Below are 11,384 nucleotides of genomic sequence, written 5' to 3'. Positions count from 1 at the left end.
CAGTCTTGGAGGGATTGATCTTGAGCCTATTCCTCCCCATCCAGATCCGCACAGCCTCCAGGCATCGGGACATCACGTCGAGGGCATCGTTTGGGTAGTTTGGGGTAGAGATGAAAAGTTGGGTATCATCAGCATATTGATGATAACGTACCCCAAAACCACAGATGATCTCACCCAGCGGTTTCATATATATGTTGAACAGTAGGGGTGAGAGAACTGACCCCTGGGGCACCCCACAAGTGACGCGCCTGTGGGGTCGATCCCTGCCCTCCAGTCAACATGAACTGTGACCGATCTGACAGGTAGGAGGAGAACCACCGTAAAATGGTGCCCCCCACTCCCAAGCCCCCAAGTCATCGCAGTAGGATACCATGGTCGATGGTATCGAAAGCCACAAAGAGGTCTAATAGGACCAGGACAGAGGAGCAGCCCCTGTCCCGGGCCCGCCAGAGATCATCAACCAACGCGACCAATGTCATCTCCATGCTGTACCTTGGCCTGAAACCCAACTGAAATGGATCCAGGGAGACAGCTTCATCCAGGTACTGGGGAAGCTGACGTGCTACCACACACTTGACAACCTTTGCTACAAAGCGAAAGTTGGAGACCGGACGATAGTTGGCTAAAGAAGCTGGGTCCAGGAAAGGCTTCTTAAGGAGGGGCCTCACCACCGCCTCCTTCAAGGCGGTGAGAAAGAACCCCTCTCTCAATGAAGCATTGATAATCGCCTGGAGCCAGTCTTGTGTCACCTCCCAGGAAGCCGAAACTAACCAAGAGGGACACGGGTCCAGCACACAAGTGGCAGCACTGAGTCTCCCCATAATCCTGTCCATGCCCTCAGGGGTCACAGGGTCAAACTCATCCCAGTTTGTCTCCACAAGATTCATCCCCGTTGACTCGCTTGAATCTACCCAGTCAGAGTCCAAGCCTGTCCGGATCTGAGCGGTTTTATCCTGCAAATAATGAACAAATTCTTCAGCCCTACCATGCAAGGGGTCTTTCCCAGTTCCTTGGTTAAGTAAGGAACTGGTCACCCGAAACAGGGCGGCTGGGCAGTTATCTGCAGATGCGATAGGAGTGAAAAAATGTTGCCGTTTTGCCACTTTTATCGCCATTAAGTAGGATTTAATATGAATTCTTACTAGTGTTCGATCCGATTCGGACCAGCTGGCCCTCCAACCACTCTCTAGGCTTCTTTTCCGGTGTTTCATCTCCCGGAGCTCCTCGGTAAACCAGGGAGCCACCTGGGATCGACACCGGGTCAGAGGCCGCAAAGGCACAATGTGATCCAAGGCCCCAGTGGCCGCCCTATCCTGGGCTTCCACTAGGGCTTCAGTCGAGTTGTGAGCAAGGGATTCAGGAAAAGTCCCAAGCTCCATCAGGAACCTTTCGGGGTCCATCAGGTGCCTGGGGCAGAACCATCTGGTCGTTTCCCCCTCTTGTGGCGAGGGGTAGCAGTATGGAAGTCAAGCCTGATGAGGAAATGATCAGACCATGACAAGGGTTGAATAGCAATATCCCCTAAATCTAGATCATTCATCCACTGCCCAGAGACAAAAATCAGGTCGAGCGTGTGTCCCCTATTATGGATGGAGTCTTGAATTAAATGAGTTAGGTCCATAGCCATCATGGAAGCCATGAACTCCCGAGCTGACTCGGATGTCTCGCCAATGGAAGGCAGATTGAAATCCCCCAGGATCATAAGCCTGGGGAAATCAACCGCCAATCCAGCTAACACATCCAGCAGCTCCGGCAGGACCGATGAAACGTAGCAGGGAGACAGGTATGTAACAAAAATGCCCACCTGGACCCCAAGGCCCTACTTCACAAAAAGGGACTCACACCTGCCTATCTGAGGCACAGTGACCTCCTGAGGTCCGAGACTTTCCCTAATAACCACTGCCGCCACCCCCGCCCCTGCCCTGGGCTCTCGGCTGGTGAAATGCTCGGAAACCTGGTGGGCATAGTTCACTAAGGGGAACACCCCCCTCATGGCCCAACCAGGTCTCCGTAATGCACGCCAGGTCTGCTCTACCCTCTTGTATGAGGTCGTAAATGAGGGGAGCATTATGCACCACAGACCTGGCATTAAGCGACACCAGCCGGAGACCAGGGTCCTGTAATCCCGAGCACCTGGGGGTGCAAGAAGGGTGATGAGGGTCGGAACGCACAATCGCTCTTAAACAGTGAACCCACATCCCCAGAATATAATTTGGCCCTCGGCCCCCACCATATCTCCCTCTCCCACAAACAGTAGAGATGGTGAACCCCCAATGGAATGGCTTAATGTCTCCCCTGGAATCCCAACCCTTCCCAGCACTCCTGACCCACGCCCATTAGTTAGCTCTGGCCTGTGCCCTGGCAGACTCCCCCCCAAGTCTGTCTGAGCCATCCGAATCAACCCCCCTACCCCCCCTTAAAATTTGATTAAAAAACCCCTGTAAAAAAACCCTAAGAAATCTCTTCTTCGCATGCCATTTCTTCTTTTAATATCTTTTAATCAAAATTAAACAAAACTTGAATATGAAAACTGAAGCAATGAAGCAAATTTTTGAAGATCATAACTTCCCTAAAGGGAAGTTCTTTCCATGTGCTTTTTTGTTTGTTTGCTTGCTTGCTTGCTGTTTTTTTTTCCAGGGACAGTTTTCTATTCAACAAAGATGCCTATGTCAAACTTTGAAGAGTGGCAAACACCTGTGGAGCAGACAAGAAAGAGGCCAAGCCATTTTTATTTGCAAAATCAAGCCCAAGAGGATTTTTATTATGATGAGCAATACAGAATGAGAATTGACTAAGATGAGTCAGGCAAAGCTGGAAAGAGATCACTGTGAAGAAAGTAGCCAAGCCGAGGCATACTTCTGCAAAAAGAAAGATTTTTGTGGCGATGCTGAAATTGCTTGGTCGTTAAGGAAGGAAGCCATCCAATAGGTGAGTGCACTTTGCAGGAGATTCAGAAGTTTCCAGAACGCACTTTGCTGGTGACGCTACTGCCACCACTGCTGTAGCTACCACCACTGACAGCACCACCACCGCCGCTGCCACCACTACTGTAGGTGATAGTACCTCCTCCTCCAAAGGATGCTGTTGTAAAGACAAAAAACCAATGTTAATAAATAGTAGAAGGCCTCTATCTCTCGCATATCGCAATGAAAGTTGCCCATGGCCATTCCCATTCTGTCTTTCAGATGTTTCTCATTCCCTAAACAAGGTGTTTCAGTTCAGAAAGAACAATTTCCTACTGATAGTTAATAGTCCAATGGTATAATCCTGTGTGTACCCTGAATTGTGCTTATTCCTTTAACCAAAATGAATACCAACCACTTTGTGCAAATGCAACTGCTAACTCTGCCTGATTTATTTTACAATGTTGTATGAATAAGTCATAGTAATCTATGGTTCATTTTTACTTGTCTTCTAAGTACGAAAAACTACTTGGAATTAATGAGATGTAAGATTGTCAAAGAGTATACTCTAAATCTTGACACATTTTTATGACTTCAATGAGAGCCCAAAGTGTTTCACAATACATCAGCAAGGAAGCAACACAATTTTACTTGATAAGAAGTTTTGCATTGTTGTGAACCCTTCATCCAAGAACCCAAGTAATTAGAATAGGTTCCTACGAAGATGCCAAGTAGTTACAATACAACTTCCAAGGAAAGTTTCACCCAGACTGTAGTCAATGTGAAGCACTCCTTTGAATTTTTCTATCACCCAAACATTTCTGACTTTAACTTTAAGTTTTTCTTACCATCTTTTGGAGACCAACCTGGGACTCTGTAAAGGAAAAAGAAGAAACAGAATACTTAGTTGTGATGGGATAGGACAAAGGCAGGCCTGGATTAGTCATTAAACAAAGTAAGTATGTGCTTAGGCCACCAAGGAAAAGGGGACAGCATAGATTCCCCCTCCACCCAACTATTATGCCAGTAATATTTCGACAGCCACATTTAATGTAAAACTGAACTAGTTTTCAGTTGTAGTTTTATTGAGCCTTAATGTCTTGTCAGTTAAGCAACAGAAAGGCTGAGGAGCACTATTATTGGGCTTTGTCTAGGGCAGTTGGCCTCAAACTGGCCTTGAGCTAAGAGCTCTATTCACCTAGGAACTTCTGGCTTTAGGAATAAGCTGTGAAGGGCTTTCCTTACATTCTAAACAGCATGGCAAATGGGTAGGGTTTCTTTTTAGTTTGTCAGATTCCTTTTAGATAGTCAACAAGTTTGTGTTGACTCCTGGTGACTGCCTGGACTGTTTCTTGCTAATATTTTCAGAATTGATTTGCCCTTGCCTTCTTCCTAGGGATGAGATAAATGGATTGGTCCAAGATTCCGCAGGTGGCTTTGTGTTTAACACCAAGCTAGAACTCATAGTCTCACTGTTTCTAGCCTACAACCAAACACCAAACTAGCTTGTTATTCTATTAATATATCTATATTTTAAAAGTTTACTAACTGAAGCAGATTCTTCATCCTCAGCACTGCTTATCATGATTATTTTGAATTAAATCCAGAATTGAATGAAACTTATTGAAAGGGGACTTCCGTGGTGTACAGTGTCAACTGAAGTGGAAATCTCTCAAAAACTAACTTTTACCATGGCTGATTGAAAGACAAATTCTAAATAACAAAATAGATACCCCAAGCCAGATAGATATTTATATGTGAAATTTTAAATTCCGTTTTTTCACAGCTATTTGTATCCAAGGAACATGTGAAGCAGCTAAAGAATGGATAGCAAAATCCAGTTCAAGAGGGTATTGGAGTTCTGAATTCATACTATATAAACATGTGCATTTTTTATTGTTGCAGAATAAAGATGAAACCTAAATACTAGAACTTTTAGGGGAAAAAAAGTTTTTCTAAACTCCCTAGGTTCAGAAAGGCAAGCTGGCACTTTCTTTTACCTATGTTAAATATTTTTTGATTGATTGATTATTTTATCTTTTATATATGCCAACAATGGCAGTCTTTCAGCTGTTTGAAAGCAAGCTCTAAACTCTCTGAAAAAGAATCTATTGTCCAAGTTATGTAAATTTTATGTGAATAAGGTATAATTTACTGGTATTAACCAATATTCTGGAAAAAAATGTCTGCTTTCAATAGACGCTTTATCTTTTACAGTTTTATGTATGATTACACATTACATTTTCAATTTTATTTGAATAAATAATTGTCCAGGAAAGGAATTCAAGGAGGCATTTCTCTCAAGTGCATTATTAGCGGCAGACTAAGATAATTGTCTCCCTAGTCAACCAAGTTGAGCTATTGAAAACTTCACTAAATTCAAGAAATATTTTTGCATTACTAAGTTGTTTTCATTGTGAATCAATTACATACTTTGAGTCTTGACCCTCCAACAGGTTTCGGTAAGTGGCAATCTCTTGTTCCAGGCGTGTTTTGATATCCATTAGCATCCTGTAGTCGTGATTCTGGCGCTCCATGTCACATCTTAACTCAGCCAGCTGTTCTTCTACATTGCTGATCAGGCTCTGGATTTGTGCTAGCTGAGCGCAATACCGTCCTTCTGTCTCTGCTAAATTGGTTTCCAAGCCAGCTTTCTAATAAGAAAGAAAAATAAGAAGATCTAGCAATCTGAACCAACACTGAATTGCACAATCTGATCTCTATCATAAAGCAGCTGGATTCCAGATCTAAGAAGTTGAATAATAGTATTGATGCCAGTAGGATTATGAAATGGGGATGGATAGTACTACTGTATCTTGCATTGTTGCAATTATTTCCATCTAACCTAGAATCCTTTAAACACTAGTGTTTTTTTTTAAAAATTATCTTTACCTATTGAAGGATGGTCAATCTTGCAATTTCACTGTCCCTCAATTTTTCTAAACCTACCAAATTTCTTTCAATTTCCTGTTTTTCCATTAGGATCATCCCATTTCTATACTCACTTGAGATGTTTGCTTTTAAAATTCTAAATAAAATGTGTATGCATTTTTACATATTTATCCTAACATTGTTACATTATTTCAGGAATATAAGTGTTTTTTTTAATATACACCATTTTAAATTTTGCATTGTAAAATTCAAAGAATTGTGAATTTCAAACAATTGTTTGAATTGTTTCAAACAATTGTTTATTGTTTCAAACAATTGTTTATTGTTTCAGTTCCAAACAATAATTTTTTAAACTTATTGTTTGGAAATGAAAAGCTACAACCTACAAAAATACTTCTTAATCTGATTTATTCTCATTTAAAATCTGAGCAAAGCAACATACCATGCTAAGATGTGATTGCAGCTCAATCTCCAAATTCTGTATGGTACGTCTTATTTCTGAAATCTCACTCTTGCTTGTCTGTAGTTGTTCAGTGTGGGTAGCAACTTCACGATTCAGTTCTTCGGTCTAGGTGTAGGGATAATTGAAAACAAATAAAATATGCTGAGTAATGTTGCAAGACTTTGGTTAGTAAATGTCTAATTAATTCCTAGTAGATCAAATGTACATAATTAGGAATATTCACAGACTTACAGTACATTCTGAAACATGTTTGTACAGGGACATAGAAATAATTTCATTCCTTACATGTTACATTGAAGCTGTAATCCAACAAAATATCTGGAATTCTATGTAGAAGGGGATATCCTGAATTTCCTCCTTCTACTTTTTTAAATTTTTTGCAGGAAAAAAGGAGAGGGAAGAATGTTCTGTATTTTTTATTAGTAGCATGAGGAACCTTTTGAATGAAAATCCCATAATGTGAAAAAACAAACAATATCAGTGTACCTTGGTAAAGAACCAGGCCTCAGCATCTCTGCGATTCTTCTCAGCCATTTGTTCATATTGTTCTCTCATGTCAGCCAAAATTTTGGTGAGATCAACTCCAGGTGCCGCATCCATCTCAACATTGACCTTTCCAGTTAGCTGAGTACTGAATTCTTTCATTAACTTTGGAAGGGGAAAAAAAAGGCAGACAATTAGTTTTCTCTCCAAATAGTACCTCTTTTCTGTTATCTGCAAACAGCAGTTGTGTCGCTGAAGGCTTTAATGCTTAGAGTAATTTTTTGATGAGCAACAGTAACCAACTCCCTTGATTGTTGTTCTATACATTTTTGTTAGGCTTAAAAACCAACTGGTATTTCTAGTAGCCACCAAGAGCTGGTTTCCTAGTTCTAGTTTTATGGAAAGAAACAACAATATTCAATTTCCTGCCCCTCAGTCTTTCTCAGGGAAGAGAATTTCTTGTGGAGAGAAATGACAGGCAGGCTGTACATTTATGTTGATGCTGGTTTCCTACAGCCTCTTTCAGCAATCCACCTAGGTACCATCTTACCATAAAATGGAACCTGGTACCATGTGGAAGTGGCACAACCTCTATTTATGTAAAGATGACTAATCTTTATCTCAGTGCAACCTGTGGTCCCCTCTAGAGTGTCATCCCAGAATTCTCCCAAAATTGTTATTTTACTGACTGTGTTAAATCAATAATTTGAAAATATCAATCAGATTTCATTTCTGCTTTAATTCCTATCCTATATTTTGGTCTTGGGCCCATCCAGCTTTTTTAAAATGCAGCCATCCACCATCTGCTGATCAACTACTAAGAGGAGAGTCTACCGATGGATGGTGATGGATAATTTTATACTGTCTTCTCAATGTGTCTGCCTCCATTTTCCTTTCCCCATTACTCACCTCCTCATGGTTCTTCTTCAGGTAGGCCAGATCTTCCTTCTTCTCTTCGATTTGCATTTCCATATCAGATTTAAACAGAGTTAGTTCATCCAGGACTCTGCGCAGACCATTGATGTCACTCTCAACACCCTGGCGAAGGTGCAGCTCATTCTCATATCTGAGAACAAACCAGGAAAAAGGTTCAAGAATTCCAAATAGGAACAAAGCACCTTGTAATTAAATAGTCTTTCATACGTTTTGCTATCTCTATGTATTGAAACATACAACCTTTCAAGCATTTTTTCCCCATTTTTTCTCCATTCCTTCACTAAAATGTTTTTTTTAATTTTCTTTAAGGAGTCACGTACCTACTTTACAAAATATAGTATTATATTTGAGGGCCTAGTCAGTGTGAAGGTTGTTCAGCAGTTAGAACTTGGATAACATGCTTAGCAGACATACAAATCCCCTCCCATTTGACCCATTAAGATGAAATAGTTTCAACTACCATTTAAGTTACTAAATTTGCATCATACATATAACTCAGCAAGTGCATGCTGTATGCAGATTAGCATTTCTATCTGTACTCTTTCCCCCTTATTTTTGACAGTGGATGAGAAGCTATCTTACTTTTATTCTGTTTATCTTTAAGCTCATCCAGACTCATTAACTGCTACATATCTTAGGTTTGAGGGCCAATATTCTTTTCAAGGGCCCCTTCATGCTTAACTAGCCATTCCCATCTTGCCATTTTTCTTTGCTGTTATTGCTGTGCTTTTTTCACACAACTGACAATGAGCAAGCCTTTTCTCTCCTTTTCTGCTTACCCAATCATTGTTTGCTCAAGGCTAGTATTTGTTCCAGCCCTGGATAGGACTAACTAATAGAGACATAGACTTGTATACAGTTTTAATGGTGCTATGGTTCACTTTTATCTGAAAATTTCCATTATCTTTTTCTTCCTTTCTTCAGCTTAGAAAGAGTCTTTGGGGCATAGAAAAACAAACAGCAAAAAACTCACTTCAGTCTGAAGTCATCAGCAGCCAGTCTAGCATTATCAATCTCCAAAATAATCCTAGAATTATCAATTGTATGGTCATGAATCTACCAAAGAAGAGAGAAGACAGGGGGGAAACATGAATATAGGAATAATTTTTAGTCCTTGAAGATACTTTGGTTTAGTCATTAAAACATGTGGAGGGCAATTTGTATACACTTTCTCCTTTAATTGTCTAGTGTAAGAGGCTTCTAGATGACTTTGGATAGGATGTTCAGAAGCTGTTAAGACAGCAAAAAGTGTTGAAAAAAGTGTTAAACCCTGATTCCATGGGTTATAAGGCAGAGGGCAGCTAAAACATCAGCAGACTTGCAAGATTCTGTTATTATAACCTATGTCAATAAAGTATAGTTTTAGGCTTTATATGCAGCCCGTTTCATGATCTGGACTATTCCAAGGAATACCAGTCAGCCTTCAAGGATTACTGCAAGTTTTAGGATGATGTAATTTGGTTTTGCAATGCATTATGGAATTGCCCAGAAATCATATTCATTCAGCCAGTAGAAGCTATCTTTCCTTTGCCCCCATCATCATTACTATATCATTACTATTACTATCATTACTTTTATAACAACTGCCTGCCAACTTTTTCTTGACGTACAGCTAAGATTTAGTTCTTAAAGAGTTCTTTATACTGTACCAATATATTTACATAAGCAACAAGTCAATCCTATATAGTAAAATAAAATAAAAAATAGAAAAGCATGATTGGAATAATTTAGACTGAGGAACTGACTGGAATATTCCTTAGCATCACTTCCAGATATACATATTGGATAGGATTCTGCTCTTGGTAAGAACTTAAGCAATCTTTTAGGTAACCTTGACATGTATTATGCTATGATTACCTGGCACTGCAGCTTAGTTAATATAAATATATTATCTAAATATGCCCTTCCTTGCTGATAAAGTCATCTCTTATAAATATTTTACATTGATTATTTTTACATGTAGCTTATTACATATTTATGCTAGATATCTATTATGGTCTTGGTCCTATATTTTTTTTTCTGGATCTAGAAGATACATGTTTGGTTTCTACATTACAATCTAATATTTAATAGTGGGAACAGAATGAAATAACATTTTAAAGACAAATATGAATTCTGTGAATTACATATCAACATTTCATGCTTCAGCTACCCTACTATAACAGATATGAAAAAGATCAGAGGTTTCTATCCTTTAGATCAGTCTATGGCTATCTAGGCTTCAACTCCCAGAATTCTTCACAAATTCTTAGCATTTTGATTCTAAAGAAAAAATAGGGATATTCATGTTTGTTTCTAGTGGATTTATTATACCCAATATTGGCCACTTCTCTCTTTTCTAAATGGAAAGAACATGTCATAGAAATAGTGATTGAAGAAGAACGATATACATACATACAAAGATCTTTGATTGATCAATTTTTTTAAAAAAAAATCACAATCTGAAAGCATAAGTGTTATAATCCAAAATATGAGAATAATGCACTTTAAAATAAGGGATAAAAGTACAGAGGAGGAGGAGGAGGAGGAGGGGGAGGGGGAACTTTCAAAACTTGATCTGTTAACCTCAATTAAATTCCTTTTTCAGGATCCTACCTTGTCACGGAGATCCGCAATTATCTTGAAATAATGGCTATAGTCCTTGGCTGGGCTGGAGGGTGCCTGCTTTTGATGCCAGTCTCGGATCTTGATCTCTAACTCAGTGTTAGCCTCCTCTAGGGCTCGCACCTTATCCAAGTAATTTGCCAAGCGGTCATTGAGATTTTGCATGGTGATCTTCTCATTTCCACTCAGAAGGCCTCCGTCACCACCACCACCACCACCACCAATCGCAAAGTCAAGACCACCTCCATAGCCTCCACCAGCTCCACCACCAAAGCAACCTCCGTAGACAATACCACCACCGGAGCCATATCCAATACCACCACCGGAGCCATATCCAATACCACCTCCTAAGCCACTTCCATATCCATAACCGCCTCCATATCCTGAACCAGAAGATACAAACCTAGCTGAAGAGGCAGACATACGGCCACCAGTTAACCCATGGATACTGGATGGTCCCTGGCGGACAGAAGCAGCACGGCAAGAACCACCACCACCACCACCACCATAAGAAGAGCCGCTTTGATAATAGTATGACATCCTGAAAGAAAGTTCAGATGCAAGACTGTTACTCGGCTTGGTCTAGCGTGAAGAAGCTAGCATCTCCAGTGTTGCCAGGCTCCATTTATAGTCCTCAGAGGGTGTGCTCTGTTGCATTACCCAATGCAGAGTCTGCCAAGACACACCCTGATGGGAGAGGCTTAGTGGAATAATCTTCTTGCTTTGAAATGTAACAGTTCCAACTCAGATGGGCTGTATGTATATGTATTTCTACAGCCAGCAAAACAAAATATTTCATCCAGGAGAGCCTGGCTTATTTTTCTCTGGATGCTGGGGCACTTTCATGGTAGTTACATTTCTTTAAACATTTGAACAGAGTGGGGGAATAGAGGCTTCTCAACTCTTTTCTTCATTAGCTAAAAAGCCATGGGTAAATGACTGAAGTGCAGTGTTCAAAATAAAAAGGGAGGTTCCTTTGTCAGAGGATCCTATTTCATGCAGTTCTCTCTTTTCCGAGCAAAATATTTAGAAATTGGTTAATTGAACGTGTCCATCCTTGCCATTCCTTCCCATAGGGTTCACTTATTGTTCTCAGAACTGCC

At 40.3% G+C, this 11,384-nt stretch overlaps 1 protein-coding gene across 1 annotated transcript; it reads right to left on the bottom strand.

The window, feature by feature from the left end:
- Positions 1-2,725: 2,725 nt before the first annotated feature.
- Positions 2,726-10,884, bottom strand: LOC309401772 (keratin, type I cytoskeletal 19-like). Its single transcript, XM_081971006.1, has 8 exons — positions 10,273-10,884; positions 8,651-8,733; positions 7,651-7,807; positions 6,745-6,906; positions 6,238-6,363; positions 5,337-5,557; positions 3,752-3,777; positions 2,726-3,081 (listed from the first exon to the last, which is right to left on the bottom strand). The coding sequence occupies exons 1-8, from the start codon at positions 10,819-10,821 to the stop codon at positions 2,951-2,953; spliced, it is 1,455 nt and encodes a 484-aa protein (XP_081827132.1). The 5' UTR covers positions 10,822-10,884; the 3' UTR covers positions 2,726-2,950.
- Positions 10,885-11,384: the final 500 nt, after the last annotated feature.

This window comes from Natrix helvetica, assembly GCF_964273705.1.
Source record: "Natrix helvetica genome assembly, chromosome: Z".
Classification (NCBI taxonomy): Eukaryota; Metazoa; Chordata; class Lepidosauria; order Squamata; family Natricidae; genus Natrix; species Natrix helvetica.
This window is presented reverse-complemented; position numbering and strand designations above follow the sequence as displayed.

Coding starts and splice junctions, on each gene's coding strand:
- LOC309401772 (XM_081971006.1), bottom strand. CDS start 10,821: ATGTCATACTATTATCAAAGCGGCTCTTCTTATGGTGGTGGTGGTGGT. Junction 8,734..10,272: donor TTGCGGATCTCCGTGACAAG/GTAGGATCCTGA, acceptor CTTCTTTGGTAG/ATTCATGACCATACAATTGA. Junction 6,907..7,650: donor TGAAGAAGAACCATGAGGAG/GTGAGTAATGGG, acceptor CCCCTTCCAAAG/TTAATGAAAGAATTCAGTAC.